The sequence below is a fragment of the Puma concolor genome, chromosome A1 (genome assembly GCF_028749965.1).
Source record: "Puma concolor isolate L17-30 chromosome A1, mPumCon1.1.hap2, whole genome shotgun sequence".
Classification (NCBI taxonomy): domain Eukaryota; kingdom Metazoa; phylum Chordata; class Mammalia; order Carnivora; family Felidae; genus Puma; species Puma concolor.
In genome coordinates, this window is record NC_141667.1 from 126694071 (window position 1) to 126718909 (window position 24839).

Consider the following 24839-nt stretch of genomic DNA (forward strand, 5'->3'; position numbering starts at 1 on the left):
ACATCGGGCTCTGCACTGACAGTGTGGAGCCTGCTTGGGATTCTAATAAATAAATAAATAAATAAATAAATAAATAAATAAATAAACAAACAAACAAACAAACAAACAAACTTAAAAAAATAAATGGTTAGTGGAGTCATTGGTTGAGGCAGACTCTTCCACTCTGCTCTACTGTTTTTGTAGGGACAAGTGAAGGGTTTTCAGGTCAGAGTTCATTGATGACAAATATGGGATGAGGGCCTGCTGTGGGTGTGGCCCTATGCTGGGCAGGCTAAGCCATGTAAAGAGTCCTTGGACCCACGTTCCTTGTCCACCAGGTATGTTGCATCTAGTAGGAGAGGAGTGGGTTGTTAGATAGGTACCATGAAAACATAATCAAATCTATATGCCAATTCAGTTATAGGACAGAAATATTTGAGGAATTTAGGAAGACAGAGATCACTTAGGACTGAAGTATACAGAGGACTTCATAGAAGAGGCAACCTTAATTGGTCCTGAAAGAACAGGTATTTAGATTATGATAGAAGAAAAGGAAGGCAGAATCTGTCTATAGTGAATAATTTCATCTGCTCAGTAGAAAACAGGTTCTCAGTAAATATTTGAGGAAGAGATAGGGCTGGGATTTAGATTCAGTCCAGGTCAAGGAGGACCTTGAATACTAAGCAAGGTACCATGACTTTATCCTATAGTTTGGTAATGTTTCAGGTTTTTAGCTCTATAGTTCTTTGAAAGGAAATTCTACATGGACACACAATACACAGAATAAATGGAAGCAGGTGGCTCTTGACTGAGCCTCTAGCCTACAGCCCTCATGACCCCTGAAGAAATCTGTGGGCAGTGAGAATCTGAAAGATGTGATCAGAATGACCTTTTAGGGATTAATGTTGCAATAGTGTGCAGGAAGTGCTTGGAGGGAGGGCATCCAGAATGGGGGATAGCCACTGTAGTAGGAGACACAGGAGAGGCCACTGTCACAGGCTAGCCCAAGGGAAAAGAGAATGGGAGAACCCAGGAAGGAAGGGACAGCTATGTTCATCCTTCTTAAGGTTATGAGTCTTGACTGTCTCATATGTATGACTTTTTTTTTTTCAAGTTTATTTCTTTTGAGAGAGAGTGAGGGAGAGGTGGGGGGAGGGGGTAGAGAAAGGGAGAGACAGAATCTTAAGCAGGCTCCACGCTGTTGGGAAGGAGCCTGAAGTGGGGTTCGAATTCACAAACCATGAGATCATGACCTGAACTAAGATCAAGAGTCAGAGATTTAACCAAGTGAACCACTCAGGCGCCCCTCATATGTATGACTTCTTAAATGGCACCAGTGAGAATGTGAATTAAGTCTGAGCCATCTTGCAATACTCTCTTTTTCTGGGCTATTTATTGAAGGGGTTGTTGGCCTTTCAACAGCAGCAACATGGAATTACTCACTTCCCTGTGTTCACCATGGCAGCAGTGGTGGTTCATGGAGGTATGTTTACTACTAACAGGACAGTGTGTAAGATTTAATTAAATTTTAAGCCAGTTTTGTAGTGACTTGTCTTATTTGACAAAGTTGACTTGTCTTGTTCTGCTGCAGCTTAAGTGGAAAATGGCTTTGATGACTATTTCTGTCTAATTCTATAGGAAACAGCAAGGATTCTGCCTGGCCAGTACTTTCTCAACATGTCTACTGTTGTTGATATATTTAAATCTTAGATATGGCTCAACTTGAATGTTATTGAAACTCTGAGCATCTCAGCACACATGAATGCTCCTTTGTTAAGTAGCCAGAGGTTGAGGTCTCGTGGAAGGGGCATATATAAATTAATATCAACTTTGGAGGGAATTTGGTAGGCTTTAGGTCTCTTGCCATATCATGAAATCTGGAAGTCTCACTTACCTCATTTGGACTGGCTGGAAGATCTTGAAACCTGGTATGGTTTTAATAGAGACTGAAACTTTTTTAAAATATAATTTATTGTCAAATTGGTTTCCATACAGCACCCAGTGCTCATCCCAACAAGTGCACTCCTCAATGCCCATCACCCACTTTCCCCTCTCCCCCACCCCCCTTCAACCCTCAGTTTGTTCTCAGTATTTAAGAGTCAATAGAGGCTTATACAGAGAAAGACAGATACCATATGTTTTCACTCTTATGTGGATCCTGAGAAACTTAACAGAAACCCATGGGGGAGGGGAAGGAAAAAAAAAAAAAAAAGAGGTTAGAGTGGGAGAGAGCCAAAGCATAAGAGACTCTTAAAAACTGAGAACAAACTGAGGGTTGATGGGGGGGTGGGAGGGAGGGGAGGGTGGGTGATGGGTATTGAGGAGGGCACCTTTTGGGATGAGCACTGGGTGTTGTATGGAAATCAATTTGACAATAAACTTCATATATTGAAAAAAAAAAAGAGTCAATAGAGGCTGAAACTTAAGGGATGGTCAAGTTTGGAGCCATTCTTTGCTCTTGGAGAAATCAAACAGTTTGTGCTTAGAGTAAGGGCATTTGCTAATAAAAACTTCAGGAGAAAACATTTTGTGATTGAATCTGCCTAGAGAAACGTGCATGTGTGTGCGTGTGTGCGTGTGTGTGTGTGTGTGTGTGTGTGTGTGTGTGTGTGTGTGTTTAATTTTGGCTGGGTCTGGGTAGAGTGAAAAGTATGATCTTATAGACATTGAACATGGACATGAGAGTGGGAATATACCTCTGTGTGGTCTGTGTTTCACAGGTGGAGAGGGGGATCCACCAGCTGTGTCTAGCATAAAGAACTGAGCACATTGGGGCCTTTGGAGAGTGGGAGTGGGCTGTGTATGGGGACTAACTAATTAAGACTTGGTATGGATGGAGGGAGAAAGATTTGGGGGAGGGAATGGGGGTATTTAGTATCTCTGCCTGAGCCATGTGGCCCTAGGTTGAGACGTGTGTTTGCACGCATGTATATATGTATATTCTATCCTGCTGGAGGGTGTAGACTCTGGTGAAAATAGCTTGGGTTGATTCAAGTCAGGGACACCTGAACTCAGCTTCCATCTTTGTAACTTATTATCTCTGTGATCTTGTACAAGATTCTTAACTTCGCTGAGCACTCACCTTCTCTCTTTCCTCACTTTCCTGTTCCTTGGAAGGTCACTGAGTTGCCACAAAGCTTGTACCTTCCAGAAAGCAGAGATCTAGACTCTACTGCAGAGTTCCCATGTCATCACAGAGCTGCAGAGCAGGGGAAGAAAGAGACCTTAGGATCTGTCTGATGTCAAGCCTTGCCCCTGTATCAAGGGTGGGAAGGGCTCCAGATATAGTGGGAAGACCAGATGTCCTTTCCCTAACCAGCCCGGTGGGCATCACCAAGTCACTTCTTCTTTCAGGGAGGCTTTGGTATGAATTGCATTTTGTTGAGCTTTAATCCTTTGAATAGGTAATCTATGTTTGAGACCTTTTGGTAAACACAACATTGTATTAACAGGACTGATTCATTGGACCATTTTGACACACTGGAAAGTGCAAAAGCAACACAACAAGGAAGAGCAAGCCTTCCTGTCCATTAGTCACACTGGAGATTATTGTCACTGCTTCCAAAATGGCTGTGTTTATTCTACATCTCCATATATGTGAAATGGAACTGAATCTGTCTGTCCACTGGGCTTTTAGGAGCTCTAATCTTATTATTTCCCTGTCAGAACCCTTCAGTGTTTCTCTGGTCAATACCATATTATATATTTGGCTTTTAAGGCTCTTTATAGTTTGAAGATAGCATTTATGGTGAATATTTATGCAGTCTTTTTTACAGTTTCTAGATTTATCCCAGAAATGCAGATATGGTTTAATTTTAGAAAATATATTAGTATCATTTACCACATTAAAAGGTTAAAGGGAAAAATCCATATGATCACTTCATTAGATTCACAAAAATATTTGATAAATTCAGTATAGTTTTATGATTAAAAAGCAATAAAATGCAAGGGAATTTTCTCAATTTGATTAAGGTTATCTATAAAAATTTTACAACAAACATGCACAATGGAGAAACATTAAAAACATCATCTTTAAGGGGCGCCTGGGTGGCTCAGTCGGTTAAGCGGCCGACTTCGGCTCAGGTCATGATCTCACGGTCTGTGAGTTCGAGCCCCGCGTCGGGCTCTGTGCTGACAGCTCAGAGCCTGGAGCCTGTTTCAGATTCTGTGTCTCCCTCTCTCTGACCCTCCCCCATTCATGCTCTGTCTCTCTCTGTCTCAAAAATAAATAAACGTTAAAAAAAAAAAATTAAAAAAAAACACATCATCTTTAAAATCAGAAAGACAACAAGAATATTTGTTAGCACACTTTCTATTCAACATTGTGTGGCTATCCTAGCCAGTGCAAAATTTCTTTCAAAAAAAAAAAAATTAGACACCTAAGAATTGGAAAGGAGGGGGAGAAAAAACCCTCTGGCATTATATGCAGGTTAATTTGACTGTTTACATAGAACACTTTATCGACTCTTCAAATATAGAAATAATAGGAACATTTGGTAAGGTGGCTGTTTAGTAATTTGCAAAAATCAATTGCATTTTATAAACCATAGCAATCAGAAAATAAAATTCATAAAAGACACCATTGCTATTGTAAAACAGCAACAAAAGCCCTAAAGTACTTAATAAATTTAATCAAATGTATAAAGTCTTCATTAAGAAAAATATAAAAGTTTGACATTAAAGACGATTAAATAAGTGGAGAGAGATATTCCATGTTCATGGATCAGAAAACATAATATCAAAAAGATATCAGTTCTATACTAATTGATCTATAAATCATTACAGTTGCTATCAAAATCTCATAATATGTCATGGAACTTAATAAGCTGATACTAAAATTTGTATGAAAGAATAAAGAAAGTAGAATAGTCAAGACACATTTGAAGCATAATAATTGGATTGAAGACTTACCCTGTCAGATATCAAGCTTTATAATGAAGTTACAAAAATAATGTGGTACTGGCATAGGGACAGGTAAACCAACCAATGGAATAGCTTAGAGAGTCCAGGAATAGATCCCTATATTTGGAACTTTGACATGACTTAAGGTGGCATGACAGGTAAATGGGAAAAAGAAGTATTCAGTAAATGGAACATATGGAAAAAATTAAATCCCTATTTCACACCAGGACATAAAAATCAACATCAGATCAAATAAAGGCCATTAATCAAAAGCAAAAATGTAGGGCACCTGGGTGGGTTAAGGATCAGACTCTTGATTTCTGCTCACGTCATGATCTCACTGTTCATGAGATCGAGCCCCATGTTGGGCTCTGTGCTGACAGTAAGGAGCCTGCTTGGGATCCTCTGTCTCCCTGTCTCTCTCTGCCCCTCCCCTGCTCACACACTCTGTCTGTCAAATAAATAAACTTAGAAAACAAAAGCAAAAATGTTAAACTTTTAGTAGAAAATAGAAAATAAGATCTTCTGGCTTGGAGTAGGAAAAACATTGACTTTAAAAGAAATAACACTTGTGGGATTTCTCACATGAAGTTTTTCAACTTTACGGGATGCTCTTTCATGTTGATCTTATCTTCAGTTTTGAGATTTTCTTTTCCTCCTTAAACACATAATTCTATAGTCAGTTGAGCGTCCGACTTCAGCTCAGGTCATGATCTCGCGGTCCGTGAGTTCCAGCTCCGCGTCGGACTCTCTGCTGACAGCTCAGAGCCTGGAGCCTGTTTCATATTCTGTGTCTCCCTCTCTGTCTGACCCTCCCCCATTCATGCTCTGTCTCTGTCTCAAAAATAAATAAATGTTAAAACAACAACATATAATTCTAATCATCTGCCTTTGTGTATCTCTTGATATTTATATTCCTGTGCCTGATCAATTAACTTCTTTGCCCCCAGAATCCAAATAGTCCCAAAGTTCAGATGACTGTGGCTTATATTTGCATGCTGAACTGAAGGTGGGGAAGGAAGGCCAAAAGAGGAGTCTGTGATGGTCAGACAAACTGTAGGTCTTGCATGGTTGTTGTGATTTGATTGTTCTAGTAGTTACAAATCTCACTGTAAGATCTGTAGAGACTGTCAGGTCTCTGGAACATTCTCTTAACCACAGAAGTCCCTTTCTCAAGCCAGTTTGCAAGTCTAGGTGGTGGCGTGGAAGGAGGCACGCCAGGCAAAGGCAAAGCAAACTGTCTTTAAACTAGAGTTGGAGAGTTGGAGTGAACTGTGAGTCTCCAAATCTACACAAATGGAGAAGGTCCTGTTTTCTTATCAGAACAGAGGTAACTCCAAGGTCCTGGACTTGACCTTGGAGCTGAAAAGTTTCATTAGGTTGGGAAAAGAAGTCCATTTTTGTGTATTCTTTAAAAATTTTTTTTTTTAGTGTTTATTTATTTTGAGAGAGAGAGATATTGTAAGTGGGGGAGGGGCAGAGAGAGATGGAGACGCAGAATCTGGAGCAGGCTCTAGGCTCTGAACTGTCAGCACAGAGCCCCAAGCAGAGCTTGAACCCAGGAGCTGGGAGATCATGACCTGGGCCGAAGTCAGATGTTTAACTGACTGACCATTGACCATTCTTTCGATAATTTTTTTTCTTCCCCACATAAAGCTGAGACATATTGCTTAGGAGTTGTTGGGCATCTACTTGGCATCCATAGGGATATGAGTGTTTGTCTTCTGTATAGAGGACTTTGAGGTTGTGAATGACTTGGAAGTCACCACTTGCTCACTTAGCCCACATGGATAGCTCTTCTTTTCATAATAATGACAGTCCCTTGTCTTACCCTGGGATTATGTTTTCCCAAAAGCTTTCATTCCTGTTATATTGTTTTCCATACCACAGGCAATGTGATCTTTGTTAAGGACACACGTGTTCACCTGTTCCTGTCTACTTCTCTCTACCTTTAATGGCTTCTCATTGTCTCAGAGTAAAATCCAAGCTCCATGGCTTTGCTAATATGACACTTACAGGACTGCTCAGTCTTCTAGGCTTTGCTCTTGAGACTCTCTTCTAGTTTTACTGAACTCACTTGACTCTTGTACTCCAGGTCTTTGTATATGTACTCTTTCCTCTGCTGGGATATTCTCCATTTTCCTTTTTACTTTGCTTGCTTTTGCTCTTTCTTGGGATTTCTGCTCTCCCTCAGCTTCTGGAAAGTTTCCCCTCTTACTGCCAGCCCCGGAGTAGTTGCCCATCCTCTGCACTTATGTCCAGTTGTGATACATAGGATATGATGTTTAGGTTTTTACTTGGTTTTCTCCTCCACCGAACTGTAAGCTTTGTGAGAGCAGTGTCTGTGCCTTGTTTGTTGTGTTTCCCTTAATTTTTTTTTTCAACGTTTATTTATTTTTGGGACAGAGAGAGACAGAGCATGAACGGGGGAGGGACAGAGAGAGAGGGAGACACAGAATCGGAAACAGGCTCCAGGCTCTGAGCCATCAGCCCAGAGCCTGACGCGGGGCTCAAACTCCCGGACCGCGAGATCGTGACCTGGCTGAAGTCGGACGCTTAACCGACTGCACCACCCAGGCGCCCCTCCCTTAATTTTTTTTAACATTTATTTTACAGAGAGAGAGAGAGGGAGAGAGCAGAGCGCAAGTGGGGAAGAGGCAGAGAGAGAGGGAGACACAGAAATGGAAGCAGGCTCCAGACTCTGAGCTGTCAGTACAGAGCCTGATGTGGGGCTTGAACTCACAAACCACGAGATCATGACCTGAGCCGAAGTCGGATGCTTAACCGTCTGAGCCACCCAGGTGCCCCTCCCTTAAACTTAAATACAGTGCCTGACACCTTTTGGAATAAGCACTGGGTGTTGTATGGAAACCAATCTGACAATAAATTTCATATATTAAAAAAAATAAATAAATAAAAAAAATAATAAATACAGTGCCTGGTACACGGTAGCCTCCATTAAATTTTTGTTGAGTGAACAAATTTCCCTACGAAGTGAGTGGTCACTTTGTCTCCCTCCGTCTCCTCCACCCCTTTAGGGCATGGGGGATGGAGGATAAGGATATCCCACAAAGTCGCACATGTGATGGTAGTAGCTGAGCTAGGACCCAGCTTCCACCAGAGGAATGTAGTTTGCACTGGAAGATCCTGCAGAAATGGCTGACCCAACGCATTTTCTTTTCCTGCTGGGTCTGTGACAAAGAGAACAAGCTGACAAAGATGCTTCTGGTGGGTGGGCAAATGCACGGAGTTGTAGCAGCTGGGTGACTGGGTTTACCAACATGTGATCCTCTCTTTCCCCTCCCACTCTCTTCCTGTTCACAGCATCAAGCCGAGCTCTCAGCCCCCGGTTCAGGCTGGGGATGATGAGAAGAACCAGAGGATCATCACTGTCAACTCTGCCCACATGGGGAAGGCGTTCAAGGTGATGAATGAACTGCGGAGGTACTTTTCCTATTTTGCCTGTGCCCTTTTGGGAAGAGCTTGTTGAGTGAGCGTCATCAGAGACTGAGAACAGAAGTCGGAACACCACCACCTAGTGAATTCTGAGTCTTCCCCACCTCCTCTCAGTCACTTGGCTTCCCCTTTAAACTCCAGTCGAGACAGATTGGCTTTCAGAAAGTACTCTATCTCCTTTGCATTTATTTAACACTTTTCATTGTACTCCTTAATCACAGAGGAATAATTTTTTATGGCTATAGCAGTTCTGTTCATAAACTTGGTTTCCAACCAAACCAGCTGCCTAATGACTAATAATAGACTGATTGCAATACCTACACATAGTTGCAGATTAAAGATTGTGGGTGCTACACATTTTCTGTTGGTCTCCCTCCCTCATTCCTTGGTCTGAACTTAGCTTGTTAAGACAGCTATGTAAGTGGAAAAATATCTAGCTTCTTCAATGTAGTTTAACTGTGTAAAGGAAGGAATGAAATGCAAATGTGCTCATCCTTTGTAGGCTGGCTAATGGTGAGTGTGTGCAGGCTATTTATAAAGCTGATATGTGCAATTTGGTGAGTTTGCTGCAAAACAGATTTGGGACGCTGAGCATGTTTTTCTCTACAAAGGCTGTACACCCAGTCTCCTCCCTACCAGAGAACTCAGAAGGTTCCTTTGCCCACAGCATTATTTACAGCATAGTTAGCCCTATTGTGAGCTATAATTGCTAATCTCCTCTTTTCTCTGTTGTTTGTGAGCTCCCTGAGGGCAAGGACAACTTCTGAATTGTTTTGATCTCTAGCACCTAGTACTTCATGGGCTCTTCAAGGCATTTACCAAAGATGCCCAGAGGCACTGACTAGGCTCTGGGATGGGTAGCTTAAAAAATGTAAATAGTTAGGGGCGCCTGGGTGGCACAGTCGGTTAAGCGTCCGACTTCAGCCAGGTCACGATCTCGCGGTCCGTGAGTTCCAGCCCCGCGTCGGGCTCTGGGCTGATGGCTCAGAGTCTGGAGCCTGTTTCTGATTCTGTGTCTCCCTCTCTCTCTGCCCCTCCCCCGTTCATGCTCTGTCTCTCTCTGTCCCAAAAATAAATAAACGTTGAAAAAAAAAATTAAAAAAAAAAAGTAAATAGTTAAATGAAAATGATCTTCCTATAATACAAAATAGGTGTTATGAACGAGGAATGCATCAGGCGCCTGTCAGTTGTTAGAAGTGCAATAATTATTTGTTTCTGAAAGGGTACTATGAAAGCAAATATGTCATACGCCACCTTTGGAGAACACTTGTTTTTGGAGAACACTTTATAAAGGGATGATGCTTGAGCTAAATTTTGAAAGACAAGTAAGAGTTAAAGAAATGAAAAGTGGTGGGATTAGGGGGAAGCCTTCCAGGCAGAGACAATGGTATTAAGTAAAAAGCACATATAGCTAACGATGTGTTTGAGTAGGGGCTTGAACTACTTTTATTTATTTATTTTTTAAAAAGTTTATTTATTTATTTTGAGAGAGAGAGAGAGAGAGCACAAGAGCATGGGAGGGGCAGAGAGGGAGGGAGAGAGAGAATCCCAAGCAGGCACTGTGCTGTCAGTGCAGAGCCCGACATGAGGCCCGTTCCCATGAACAGTGAGATCATGACCTGAACCAAAATCAAGAGTCAGACACCTAACGGACTGAGCCACCCAGACACTCCAGGGGTTGAACTACCTTTTTCTTTCTTTCTTTTTTTTAAAATATACTTTATTGTCAAATTGGCTTCCATACAACACCCAGTGCTCATCCCAACAAGTGCCTTCCTCAGTGTCCATCACCCACTTTCCCCTCTTCCCCACCCCCCATTAACCCTAGGTTGGTTTTCTGTATTTAAGAGTGTCTTATGGTTTGCCTCCCTCCCTCCCTGTTTGTAACTTTTTTTTTCCCTCCCCCTTCTCCATGGTCTTCTGTTAAGTTTCTCAAGATCCACATAGGAGTGAAAACATATGGTATCTTTCTTTCTCTGACTTATTGCACTTAGCATAATACCCTCCAGTTCCATCCACGTTGCTGCTAATGGCCAGATTTCATTCTTTCTCATTGCCAAGTAGTATTCCATTGTATATATAAACCATATCTTTATCCTCATCAGTTGATGGACATTTAGGCTCTTTCCATAATTTGGCTATTGTTGAAAGTGCTGCTATAAACATTGGGGTACATGTGCCCCTATGCATCAGCACTCCTGTATCCCATGAGTAAATTCCTAGCAGTGCTATTGCTGGGTCATAGGGTAGTTCTATTTTTAATTTTTTGAGGAACCAGAGAAGCTGCATCAGTTTGCATTCCCACCAACAGTGCAAGAGGGTTCCCATTTCTCCACATCCTTGCCAGCATCTATAGTCTCCTATTTATTCATTTTAGCCACTCTCACCGGCATGAGGTAGTATCTCAGTGTGGCTTTGATTTGTATTTCTCCAGGAGTTGAACTACTTAAAAAAAAAATTCTGTCTGGTTCTGTATTTGTTTCCTCATTTCCTTTTTCTGTAGGGCCCAGTCTTTGGTGTTAAAAACCAAGTTAAATTAAATTTGTCTTATGCACTATTGCTCAATATTCATTATGCCTCCTGCCAGATTTCCTGGAAGCTCTACCCATAGTTGTTTTAGGCAGTGGTCAGTGTTCATGCCTATGGGTCCAGTTTTCTTGTTCCTGAGGAATTTGTGTTGTTTTCCGTAGATACTAGGTAGATAGTAGTGACATTCCTCATTTAGTTCTCTTCAGTATGGCTTGTGTCTTCTGTCTGATCTAAGACTCCAGGCCTCCAAGTAAACAACCTAACTTTACATTTCAAGGAATTAGAAAAAGAAAAACAAACTAAGCGAAGTTATCAGAAGGAACAAAATAAATATTAAAGATTAGAGCAGAGATAAATGAAATGAGACTAAAAAGACAACAGGAGAAAATCATTGAAAGTGATAATTGGCTTTTTGAAAAGGTAAACATAACTTTAGCTAGACTAACCAAGGAAAAAAAAGAGAGAAGACTCAAAATTATAAGTGAAAGAGGAGGCATTACAACTTGATACCATGGAAATACAAAAGATTTTAAGAGGCTACTATGAACAATTGTATGCCAACAAGTTGGATAATCTAGAAGAAATGGACAAAATCCTTGAAAAGTACAACTTACCAAGACTGAATCATTAAGAAATAGAAAATCTGAACAGACCAGTAATGATTAAGGAGATTGAATCAGTAATCAGAAATCTCCCAATAAAAAAAGGCCTATGACCAGATGGCTTCACTGGTGAATTCTACCAAATATTCAAAGAAGAATTAATGCCAGTCCTTCTCAATTCTTCCAAAACATTGATGAGAAGGGATCACTCACAAACTCATTTTAACAAGGCCAGCAATTACCTTGATATCAAAGCCAGATAAGGGCACTACAAAATAAGAAAACTGCAGGCCAGTATTCCTCGTGAATATTGATGTAAAAATTCTCAACAAAATACTAGCAAACTGAATTCAACGGTACATTAAAAAGCGGGGCGCCTGGGTGGCACAGTCGGTTAAGCGTCCGACTTCAGCCAGGTCACGATCTCGCGGTCCGTGAGTTCCAGCCCCGCGTCAGGCTCTGGGCTGATGGCTCAGAGCCTGGAGCCTGTTTCCGATTCTGTATCTCCCTCTCTCTCTGCCCCTCCCCCGTTCATGCTCTGTCTCTCTCTGTCCCAAAAATAAATAAACGTTGAAAAAAAAAATTTAAAAAGATCATACACATTAATAGACTGAAGGATAAAAATCATATGATCCTCTTAATAGATGCAGAAAGTGACAAAATCCAACATCCTTTTATGATGAAAACTCCCAACAAATTGGATATAGAAGGAACATATCTCATCATAATAAAGGCCGTATATGACACATCTACAGCTGCTATCACATTCCATGATAAAAGGTTGAAAGCTTTTCTTCTGAGGTCAGAAACAAGACAAGGGTACTTACTCTCACCATTCCTGTTGAACAAAAACTGGAAGTCCTAGACAGAGCAGTTAGTCAAAGTGGTGGGCATCCATATAAGAAAGGAAGAAGTAAAATAGTCTCTGCAGATAACAAGATCCTTTTTATAGAAAAACCTAAAGATGCCCCCCAAAAACTTTAGAACTGATAAACAAATTTGGTAAAGTCGCAGGATACAAAATCAACTTATTAAAATCAGTTGCATTTCTATATGGTAACAGTGAACTATCTGAAAAAGAAAGAAAACAGTTCCATTTCCAATAGTGTCAAAAACAGTAAAATATTTAAAAATTTATCCAAGGAAGTGAAGGATCTGTATGCTGAAAACTATTATATGTTATTGAAAGAGATTGAAGAAGACAAAAATAAATGGATAGATACCTGTTTTATGTATTGGAGGAATTAATATTGTTGGTGTCCATAATACCCAAAGCCATCTATACATTCAATGCAACCTGTATCAAAATTCCAGTGCCATTTTTTGCAGAAATAGAAAAAAATTCTACAGTTTGTAAGGAGCCAAAAACAACCCTGAATAGCCAAAGCAGTCTTGTAAAAGAAGAACAAAGCTGGAGATACACAGTTTCTGATTTCAAACGATATCACAAACACAGACCATGAACAGAATTGAGAGCCCAGAAATAAACCCACATATATGTCAACTAATATTTGACAAAGAAGCTAAGAATACTTAGTGGAGAAGTAGCCTCCTCAGTAAATGGTGTTAAGAAAACCGGACAGCCACATGAAAAATAATATAATTGGACCTGAATCTTAATCCTCCTCACGGAAGTTAACTTGAAGTGGATTGAAAGACTTGAAAGTAAGACCTAAAACCATACCACTTCTAGGAGAAAACAGGAAAATCCCATTTTACACATAAAGACATTATTGAGAGGATACCATTTTTAAAGGTCACAGAATCCACAGAAATAATATTTTCCCAGATCTTTGGGCATCCCTTAGCTCAGTTAATTTGACACATAAGATTAACCATTACAATCTTGTTCTTCCATTTTTTCTTTTCTTTTCTTTTTTTTTCAAATGGAGCACAATCTGTATATGTTTTGTCAGGAAATTTTTAGTGCAGGTTTAGGCATAGATTTCCCTTTTATTTTTCTTTTAATTTAAAAAATTTCCATTTTGCTTTTTCTTTCTTTTTTTTTTGGAAAAGGAACATATTATAGATCATTTAGAAAATAAATATGAGCAAAAAATCATCTATAATTTTAATACCCAGTGGTTACCATTGTTAACACTTGGGAGAATATTTTTCTTAAAAATATATCTTAACCAGATTTTTTTTCTCTTACCACTATATTGAACAAGTTTTCTTTTTCTTTTTCTTTTTAATTTGTTTTTTGATTTTAATTAAACTCTCTGTCACACGTGGAGCTCGAACTTATGACCTGGTGATCAAGAGTCACATGCTCTATGGACTGAGCCAGCCAGGTACCCCTGTATTGAACCAGTTTTTCTGTGTTAGAACTGTTCTACAACATTATTTTAAGTGGATGAATGATTTTCTGTATTTTTGGTTAATTTTTGAAAAACCCAGTTCCTGTTGTTAGATGTTTTAAGTATTCAAATCTCTTATGTAAACAGCACCTGCAGTGGTAATGTTTGGAGCAATATGGCATACTGGTCACAAGCATAGACCATGGAGGCAGGCAACCTGGTTTCAAATCTTGGCTCCAGTAGTACAGTTCTGTGACCCTGTACAAGTTAATTAATGTTCCTGCCCTCACTTTTGTCAAACATAAAATGAGGCTAATAATAGTTCCAGGGTTGCTGGCTTGTTAAGGGGATACTAAGTAAAGTCCTTAGAACAGTGATAGCACATGTATTACTGTTCTTAAACACTTGTGCACATTCACAATTATTTCTATAGAATTAATTCCTTAGAAGTAGAATTACTGATTTCAACAGCATGTAGCATAATAATAATAATAATAATAATAATAATAATACCTCTTCCTTAGATATTGTTTTGAGGCCCTGGCACATAACAAACATTCTGCAACTCCTAGCTATGATTATGATGATGGTGGTGGTGGTGATGAGGAGCTCAGTTACAGGGATATGGCATTAGGTAAGAGAGTCAAACTTTTGTTCTCAATGAAGCTTGCATTCTAGTGGTGTTTAAAGATCATATCAAATTCTAAGGTATTTAATGGTTTTGAATTTTTTTAATTTCTGGGGCACCTGAGTGGCTCGGTTGAGTGTCCGACTCTTATTATCGGCTTAGGTTGTAGTCTCACAGTCCTGGAATTGAACCCCACATCGGGATCCGTGCTGAACATGGAGTCTGCTTGGGATTCTCTCTCTCCTTCTGTCTCTGCTCCTCCCCAGTCCCCTCTCAAAATAAATATGTAAACATTAAAAAAATTTTTTTTTTTAATTTCTAAGGTATTAAAGGCATGGCTAATTTTTAAAACTGGAGTGGAATGGGTGAGTGAGGGAGAGAAAGGGAGCCTGAAGAGATGCTTTACTGATCTGGGTGAGTTTAATAGGAACTGGAGGGAGGCGTACTTTGTTTTGATGAAGGCCTGGTAAAGCATCTTGCTTGCCATCCAGGGTCTAAGCTAATGAAATGTTATGTAATATTCCAGGGACCTGGGGTTATTTCTTGCACTGTTTTCACATTTTTCCTCCTTCAGTTTTAAGCTATTTTAGTTCACATACACATGTTCTATGCAATTTATGAATCACACAATTCACGAGTTTCCTATTCTTTTTACTTCCATGGTAGAGAATGGGCTGTTGGCATGGTAACTAACTAGCCTTCCTCTTCCTTTTGCCTTGTATCGCTCTGCTCTGAGCCTACCAGCAGCTGCTTCTGGGCAGCAGACTCCTAATGGCTCTTTGGTTCCTGATTTACCATCCGGCCACCAAGTGGGGATATGGTCCCTTTTGAAATAGTACCCCAGATCATTCCTGAAAAGGAGAGATAGTCTCTTCTATCCCGTTTTGACAGTTTTAACCTCCCCTTTCACCATCCCTAAAATTTCTCTACCCTCATCCCTTTTTTTTTTTTAAAAGATGATCTGCCACTATGGCTTTTGTTAATAGTAATGAATCATCTTAGTACATTGCTGTTTTTCTTTTTTTGGTAACAGCTTTATTAAGATATAATTCATGTGATGGGGTACCTGGGTAGCTCATTTGGTTGAGTGTCCAGCTCTTGATTTTGGCTCAGGTCATAATTTTGCAGTTCATGAGCTTAAGCCCCATGTCAGGCTCCGTGCTGACAGTGTGGAGCCTGCTTCAGATTCTCTCTCTCTCTCTCTCTCTCTCTCTCTCTCTCTCTTTCTCTCACTCTCACTCTTTCTGCCCCTGCCTCGTGCACATTCTCTCTCTCTCAAAATAAATAAATTTTAAAAACTTAAAGATATAATTCATATGCCATATTTAAAGTGTCAATGGCTTATAGTATAGTGACAGAGTTGTGCAACTAACAGCTGATTTTAAAACATTTTCATCATCTCCTCCAAAAAATTCCTGTGTATGTTAGCAATAATCCCATTGTTTTCCCTACCCCTCACCCTTCAGTAATCTACTTTCTGTCTCTATAGATTTGCTTATTTTGGAATTATGTAATAAGCCTTTTGTGACTTCTTTGTCAGCATAATGTTTTCAAGGTTCATCCATGTTGTAGCATGTCTCAGGATTTCATTCCTTTTTATTGCTGAATAATATTGCATTGTGTATATGTACCACATTTGATACCCTTTGGCTGTTATGAATAATGCTGCTATAAACATTCACGTATACATTTTTGTGTGGATGCATGTTTTCATTTCTTTTGGATATATACCTAAGAGTGGGTTGCTAGGTCACATGATAACTACATGTTTAACTTTTGGAGGAACTGCCAGACTGTTTTCCAAAGCACTGCACCATTTGACATTTCTACCAGCAGTGTATGAAGGTTCCAGTTTCTTTATATCCTTGCCAGTGTTTGTTATTATCTGTGTTTTTGATTACAGCCATCCCGGTGTCTGAGGTGTTATCTCATTGTGGTTGTGATTTGTATTTCTCCGATCATTAATGATGTTGAGCATCTTTTTATGTGATCATTGACTGTTTCTATGTCTTACTTGGAGAAATGTCTATTTAGATGCTTTGTCCATTTTAAAATTGGGTTATATGTCTATTATTGAGTTAAAAGTGTTCAAGTTGTTTATATACTCCAGACACAAGTTTCATATCAGATACATGATTTGCAAAGTTTTTCTTTCCTTGTTCGGGTTTTTTTTCACTTTTTTGATATCCTGATGGTGTCTTCGGAAGTGCAAAAGTTGTAAATTTTGATGTCTGATTTGTTTTTTTCTTTTGTTGTTTGTGTTTTGATGTCCTGTATAACAAACCATTGCCTAATCTGAAGTCATGAAGATATACCCCTATGTTTTCTTCTTAGAGTTTTATAGTTTTAGCTCTTATATTTATTTTTTTGATCTATTCCAAGTTAATTTTTGTATATTATGTGAAGTAGGGGGTCCTTTGTTTTTTTCGTACGTGGATATCCAGTTGTCTGAGCACCATTTGTGGAAAGACAATTTTTCCCCTATTTGAATATATTGGCACCCTGGTCAAAACTCAGTTGACTGTTTTGTGTCACAAAAGAAATCATCAACAAAACAAAAAGGCACTCTACTGAGTGAGAGAAGATATATGCAAAAGATATATCTGATAAGGGGTTTATATCCAAAAGATATAAAGAACTTCTACAACTTAGCACCAGGAAACAAACAATCTGATTAAAAAGGGGCACATAATCTGAATATATTTTTCCAAAGAAGACATACACATGGCCAGCAGGTACATGAAAAGATGCTCAACCTCACTAATCTTCAGGGAAATGCAATTCACAACCACAATGAGATATCACCTTATATTAGTCAGAATGACTAGTATCAAAAAGACAAGAAATAAGTATTGGCGAGGATGTGGAGAAAAGGAATCCTCGTGCACTGTTAGTGGGAACAGAAATTGGTGTGACCACTGTGGAAAAGAGTGTGGAGGTTTCTCAAAACATTAAAAATAGAAATACCATGGGGACACCTGGGTGGCTGAGTCAGTTAAGTATTGGACTCTTGGTTTCAGCTCAGGTCATGATCTCATGGCTTTGCAGGCTTGAGTCCCACATTGGGCTCTGTGTTTGCATTGCAGAGCATGCTTGGGATTCTCTCTCTCTCCATCTCTCTCTGCCCCTCCCTGACTTGTGCCTGTCTCTGTCTTTCTCAAAGTAAATAAATAAACTAAAAAAAAAAAAAAATAGAAATACCATGAAACCCAGTAATTCCACTACTGATATTTACCCAAAGAAAATGGAAACACTAATTTGAAAATAAATATGCACCCCTATGTTTATTCTAGCATTATTTACAATAGTCAAGATACAGAAACAACTTAAGTGTCCTTTGATAGATAAATGGATGAAGAAGAAGGTGTGTGTGTGTGTGTGTGTGTGTGTGTGTGTATAAAATATGGAATATTAGTCATAAAAAAAGAGATCTTGCCATTTGTGACAACATGGATGGACCTAGAGGGTATTATGCTAAATGAAATAAATCCGACAGAGAAAGAGAAATACCATATAATTTCTTTTATATGTGGAATCTAAAAAAAGAAAATGAATGAACAAACAAAAAAACAGACACAAACTCGTAAATTCAGAGAACAAACTGGTAGTTACCAGAGTGGAGAGGAGTGGTGGCAAAATAGAAAAGGGCAAAATAGAAAATGGGCAATAGAAATGGGCAAAATAGAGAAAGGGAATTAAGAGGTACAAACTTCCATTTATAAAATAAATAAGTCATGGAGATGGAAGGTATAGCATAGAGAATAAAGTCAATAATATTATAATAGTGTGGTATGGTGCCAGATGGTAGATACACTTATCATGGTGAGCATTGTGTAATGTGTAGAATTGTCAAACCACTATGTTGTACTCCTGAAGCTAATATAACACTATATGTCAACTATGCATCAATAAAAAACATTTTAAAAATAAATGATAAAAAATTTTTAAAAATGAATTGACTGTGAGGGTATATTTCTGGATTCTCAATTCTATTCTATTGATCTATATATCTATGGTTATATTATTACTCTGCTGTCTTTAGCTTTGTAGTAAGTTCTGAAATTGGGAAGCATGAATCCTTCACCTTATTCTTCTTTTTCAAGATTGTTTTGGCCATTCTAGGTCCCTTGCATTTCTGTATGAATTTTAGGTTTAGCTTGTCAGTTTCTGCAAAGAAGCCAGCTGAGAGTTTGATAGAAATTGGGTTGAAAGTGTAGAACAATTTGGGAAGGTATTGCCATCTTTTTTTTTTTTTTTAATGTTTATTTATTTTTGAGAGGAGGGGAGGGGAAGAGAGAGGAGGGGACAGGGGATCTGAGGCAGGCCCTGCACTGACAGCAGCCAGCCTCATGCGGAGCTCAAACTAACGAACTGTGAAATTGTGAAATCATGACCTGAGCTGAAGTTGCATGCTCAACTCACTGAGCCACCGAGACGCCCCTGGGGGAGTATTGCCATCTTAAAAATATTAAGTTTTTCAATTCATGAACACTGGAAGTCTTTCCATCTATTCAGGTCTTTCTTGATTTTTTTCAACTGAGTTTTACAGTTTTAGAGGACAGGTTTCATGCTTGTTTTGTTAAATTTATTCTTTAGTGTTTATTTTTGATGCTATTTTAAGTGGAATTTTTCTTAATATCATTTTTTGGTTCATTGCATGTGTATAGAAACACAGTAAATTTTGTATATTGATCTTGTATTCTGCAACATTATTTTTTTATTAGAGAGAGAGACAGCACAAGCAGGGGAGAGGGGCAGAGGGGCAGAGGGAGAGAGAGAATCTTAAGCAGGCTCTATGCTCAGAGCATAGACAGAGTCAGAGCCTGATGCAAGGCTTGATCCCATGATTCTGGGATCATGACCTGAGTTGAAATCAAGAGTCAGACGCTCAATCAACTGAGCCACCCAGGCACCCTTGCAACCTTCTTAAACTCATTTATTTGTTTTAATATTTTTTTAGTGGATTTCTTACAGGATTTTCTATATACAAGATCATGCCATCTGTGAATATTGTTTTATTTCTTCTTTTCCAATTTGCATGTCTTCCATTTTCATGTTCTATTTCATTTTCATTTTCTATTTCACTTTCTTGCCTACTTGCCCTACCTAGCCTCCCTAATCTTATCTTCCTTATTTGGTATAGTTAGTCATTCCTTACTTTTTGTAGCCCTCTCTTCGCTTGTCTTCTCAGACACCATATGTTTTGGGTTTTCCTCCTATTTCACTAGTTACTTTATTGTTTCTTTAGCTGGCTCTTTCTCTTTCCTCCAACCTCTTAACCATCTCCCACCTTTGAAATTAAGACTTATGAATCCATTTGCCTATTTGATAAACCCCACGTAGATGTCTGATATGCAGCTCAAATTTAGCCTTAGGAAGGTTAACTTAACTGCTAATCCTAAATGAAATGTTTTATGGGAAAAAAAGAGAAAGAAATATTAATGTTCACGGAATGTTTACTATTAGCACTATTCTTTATCTTGTTCACAACATATCTGAATTCTGATACTCAGGGGACATGAACCCTGGTCAGTTTGATTCCAGAGCCTGAGCTCCTTCCGAATAGCTATCACAAAGTGGATAGCCCTGTTTTTCTCTTGTTGAGATTGTTTTTTGGAGTAGTGTGTGACAGCTCAGGAATAAAGAATCCTATAGGATTTCTAGTAAATGGAATTAGAAATGCTTGTCAGCCATGCAGTGCTTTAGAGCTGCTGCTTCTCTCTTCTATATAGAGTGGATACAAAGAGATGTCTCATTGTGCAGACAGGCTTTACCATTCCCAGGGAAAGCCTACATTGAGTTTTGGGTGAGTTTCTGGGTCACTTTCCTAGATTTCTCTAGCCTTGAGATACACTTCTCATCAGAACTATTCTCCTGTATTTGCTTAACTGGATTCTCCACCTTTAAACCTCATTCCCTCTTGTCTCTTTTCCTTTGTTCATGAACTATCAGCTCCTCTGGGTTTGTGCAAGATACCCCATTCTGACATTTGCCTTTTCAGCACCTGGCTCAGCATTTGCTCAGCATTTCTGACTCATCTGTTTTGCTTTCCTTGTTAAAATACTGGTTACAACAACAACAACAAAATTACACTTTTTTGGTCAGTTCTTTTTAATTGAAGTATAGTTGACAAATGACTTGTACTTTTAAAGAGTAGTGATAACTCCATTTTCTCTTTAAAATAGTTAATGAAAGTGAAATGAAAATGTCCAAGATAAGTCTGTTCATGTTGTGACTACATTTTTACAATCCATTTTGTCCAGATTAAAAACTAGCCTGTTCTCAGGTGGCATCTGCAATCTCATTTGGTCCCCACGATGGATGTCCCGAGGCAGCTAAAAAAGATGAGAAAACTAGTGAGATCCTTTGTCCATGTTCTCATAGCCAGTTAGGGGAAGAGCCAGTTCTCTTCCCAGCTGAGCTGGTTTGTTCTGATAAAATTTGTCTTTAGAGTCTGCTGTCCACTGTAGTGTGAGGTCCCATTCCCAGGTTTTGCCTCTTAGCACTCAGAGGTGTCACCCTTCCCTGATGCCCCCTCACAGGGACTTTATTCCATAGGCTGAAACTTTCCTGATCACCTTTCAGTATTGGGGCTAACTTATCTTCTGATTTTTTGTTCCTAAGTATGAGCCAATCATGGGGCATTATGGCACCAATCCAGAATGAGAACTAGATTCAAGACTCTGCATTCTGTGGCACCTCTCTGAGCTTCATAGACCAGATGAACTCTAAGGGCATTTACAGCTCCAGTCTTGTCATGCTTTATGATTCTATTTTCTCTGATAAGCAATCCTGCACTAACTTCTGAATAGTTGGCAAAGGTTTAATATGTCACTCCAGGGATGGCAAATAGGTAGCTTATCTCCTATCGATCAATCATGGAAGACTCATTAAAAAAATTTTTTTTTAAATCTTTATTTATTTTAGAGGGGGGGGGCAGAGTGTGAGCAGGGGAGGAACAGAGATAGAGGGAGACCCAGAATCTGAAGCAGGCTCCAGGCTCTGAGCTGTCGGCGCAGAGCCCAACGGGGGGCTCGAACCCATGAGCCGTGAGATCATGACCTGAGCCGCTCAAGTGACTGAGCCACTGGGTGCCCCAATGGCAGACTCATTCTCTTCATCTCATCCCTCTTAAATGGATCCCATCATGATTCAAACTTCTCAAACCAGTATTGTGTGCTAAGTAGCCACTGCCAGTGGATCACAGTTGACATGAGTTTGTCCTGACTTCCCTCCGCATCTAGTGCTTCACTCTGAAGGAGGGATTAGTGGTGACCAGGATACCACAGACTTTAGGAAGATGGGTTCTGCGGTTCGGCTGCCTGCATTCACATCCTTTTTCCACTGCTCCCTTTTTGTGTGACTTTGAGAAAGTTACTTAACTTCTCTGGACCTCACTTTCCTTTTTTGTAATATGCAACATAACAACCATACCTCATGGGGTTTTAGACAGGATTAAATGCAATAATATGTATAAAAGAGTGCTTAGAACAGTGCCTAGCATATGTAACTCAATAAATGCTTACTATTGGAAGGCTGGTGGAGGAAAAATCCTTAGACTGACACTTTGTGGTGCCCTTTCTATCCTTCAAAGTGGTCTGATGTTCATTCTGTCTATGAGTGTGGATTGATCCCATTTCAAAGTGTATTTAGTCAGTAAAAATTTAGGGCTTTCTTTAGGCTAGGCTTGCAGCCAGGTGTTTAAGATATAATAAACAAGTTCCTTTCAGAGCTTGCAGTGTAGTGGGGATGACAAATAGTTTGTTTTGAAGCTAGTTACAGTATCCTTAATAATTGCAGTGATTGGAGCTTGCACAGGGTCTTTAGGGAGCAGCCTTCTTGGTGATAATGTTAAATCTGGGTGGGAAGATTAATACTTGAGTTGTCCCGATCTGGCTGGCCTCTTGCCAGTGTTTCATAGGTATTAGGTCCTTTGGGGAATTGTTAATGCTTGTTTTCGTGGGCAGCACATCTCAGTGGCATGCTCATGCTCCTTGGCATTCACTCAGTCCCTCGACTGACTGCCCCAGGATTTTCCCATTGCTCTCTGTGCTGCTGTCCCTCTGTCTCAGTCAGAGCTGAAGGAGCTGAGGAGCAGAGATGTGAAGACAAATGAAAGAACCCTGAATTTGCAGCGCCAGAGTAGCTAGGTCTCTCTGTGCGCCTTAGGAAAGCATGAATAGCCCAGCTTATCGAGTCGATGAGTTCATCCCCCTGCCTAACTCAGGATAGGGTAAATGTCTGCGACAGTCTTGTATGGTGGTGGTGTGGAATCTGGGTGGGAGAAAAAATATCCTTGTGTGGCTGGGGGTGGGCATTGGTGCTGTGACCCATGCTGTCCCCTCACTGGTGTTTTACAGTAAACAGCTGTTGTGTGACGTGATGATTGTGGCAGAAGATGTCGAGATAGAAGCCCACCGTGTGGTCCTGGCAGCCTGCAGCCCCTACTTCTGTGCAATGTTCACAGGTATGGCGAGGGGCTAATGATAACCCACAATTATGGGGCTGCAGCCCCAGTGAGAGAATATTTTGGGTGGTGGCCTGAGGGGAGGCAGGAGACAGAATGCTATGACACTCACTGTAAGGAGCTTCTGTGTATCAGATGCTATGTTTTGCACTATGGGGGACTTGGTGGAACCAGCCAGGCATGCAGCCCCTTGTCTACTATGAGGAAAAAAGAGGTAGAACCATAGAGTTGATTAGTTCTCACACTTCAGCATGCATCATAATCATGTAGGGGAGCTTTTAGAAGTGTAGGCTCTTGGGCTTATCCCCACACCTCTGTTCTTTCATTTTGCAGATGAGAAACACTGAGGCTGACAAAAAGGGAGGGACTTGCCCAAGATCACATAGGAAATGAGTGGAGCTTGGCTTCTTGATGCCTGGCCCATTGCTGGACCAGCTTGTCCTTCCCTGGCCATTCCTACCAGGCAAGGTCTGCAAACCCTCTTGAGTCTTTACAGGAGTGTGGAAGAGATTTGGGAGAAGTGATGGCAGGGCTTGGAGGGGAGAGGAGAGTAAGATAGGAATTTTCACCATCTGGCACCTTTGCAAACTTTCTAGAGGGTCCCTGTTTCCTGTATATGCCAAATAGTCCAGTCCAGCTATTTCACATGTGAGACTGAATGCCTTGAAACCCATGGAGCTTCCTGTCTGTAGTGCCTCACAGCACCTCCCCTGCTCACTGAAGACCAGTTGTGCCTGCTGAGACCCTCAGGCTGCGTCAGGTGTCCCTTCCCCACGTTCCCCAAGTACCCATTGCTGTTTGTGAGTGTGGTCACTATCACTCTTGTGTTGCTGTCTGTTTTCTGGCATCCTCAGTGCCTGTGCTGTGACGTTTTGTGTATCGGCGGCTTCTCATCCTGCAGATTACAGGCCATGTGTCTCCCCAGAGGGCCTCCTCTGACCACCTTTGCCATGGTTCCTCACTAAGTTCCCTTCTGTCTCATAACTTGAATACATAGTTTTTCCTAACGTTTGTCCCTACCTGAAAATCCTGTTGTTGGTTGTTGATTTTTTTTTTTTTAATCTGTCTCTCCTCACTAGACTGTAAGCTCCTTAAGGACAGGAGTCTTGTTGGACCTGTTTGCTACCATATCCTAAGCATGTGGTACACGACCAGAGTCAAATGTATTTTAAATGAATGAATGAAATGTTTCCATAGTTGATTATGAGCTTTGGGCACTCGAGGGCCATGTCTTGTCACTGCTGCATCCTCAGAGCCAACCACAGGGCATGGTATTTAGTAGGAGACAGTAAATAAATGAAGCTTAAAAAGAATGAAGGTGGGCTTGCTAAGAATGGGTGAGTGCAGGCACCCTGTTTTTGCTGAGTAGGCTCTTTCCCTTCTCCTAATATAGTATGTGGCCTCTCATGGGCAAGAGTGGTTCTAGTTGGGGGTGACTTAGTGATTGTGTTTTGAGAGTTCCTCACAATGTGGACCCCCCCTTGGCTCATTGTGTGAAGGAGCTGTAACTCAGGTAAGTGGATCAAGCCACTCTTCCATCACCCTGAACCTTGGGTCAGGAATTAGCAGCCTGGAAAATGTAGTTGTGAAAACCAGTGAATTTCACTACCTGGAAATTTTGAGCTGCATGCTCTTTGAAGTAGTTTCAAACTCTAGTAGCAAGGTTTTTATGTCTTTATTTACCTCTCTCGTTCATCTGTCTATTTAAAAAAAATAATTCATTTTGTTTGCAATAGTTATTTGGTTGCAACTTCACTAAGTAGCTCTGCCATTCATTGTTTTCTTGTGTATGTGGTTTGGAAAGTCCAGTATTGAGAGAGGAAATCTGTTTGGAATTGCGATGAATTGTAGTGTTGCCTCCACTTGTTGCTAATGAACTTGCCTCTGGAGTAGTGCAAGGGCCCAAGCAAGAACAAGATGATTTTAGAAACATAAAGAATCTGAATGCTTCTGGAGCAGATGTTGGATTCTAGTCG

General features: G+C 40.2%; 1 protein-coding gene across 17 annotated transcripts in view; it reads left to right on the top strand.

Moving 5' to 3' along the window:
- The window catches only part of KLHL3 (kelch like family member 3), a 279397-nt gene that overhangs the window by 172277 nt on the left and 82281 nt on the right, over positions 1 to 24839 (top strand). For 7 of the 17 annotated variants that reach the window (XM_086703327.1, XM_086703314.1, XM_086703304.1 and 4 more), the window contains 2 exons: positions 8206 to 8325; positions 22757 to 22863. In XM_086703327.1, the coding sequence (XP_086559453.1) occupies positions 8206 to 8325; positions 22757 to 22863 (227 nt within the window). Of the gene's footprint in view, positions 1 to 8205; positions 8326 to 14292; positions 14403 to 20659; positions 20753 to 22756; positions 22864 to 23196; positions 23332 to 24839 lie in introns of those variants that run through there. The other 10 variants (XM_086703347.1, XM_086703352.1, XM_086703356.1 and 7 more) reach the window with 6 other exon arrangements.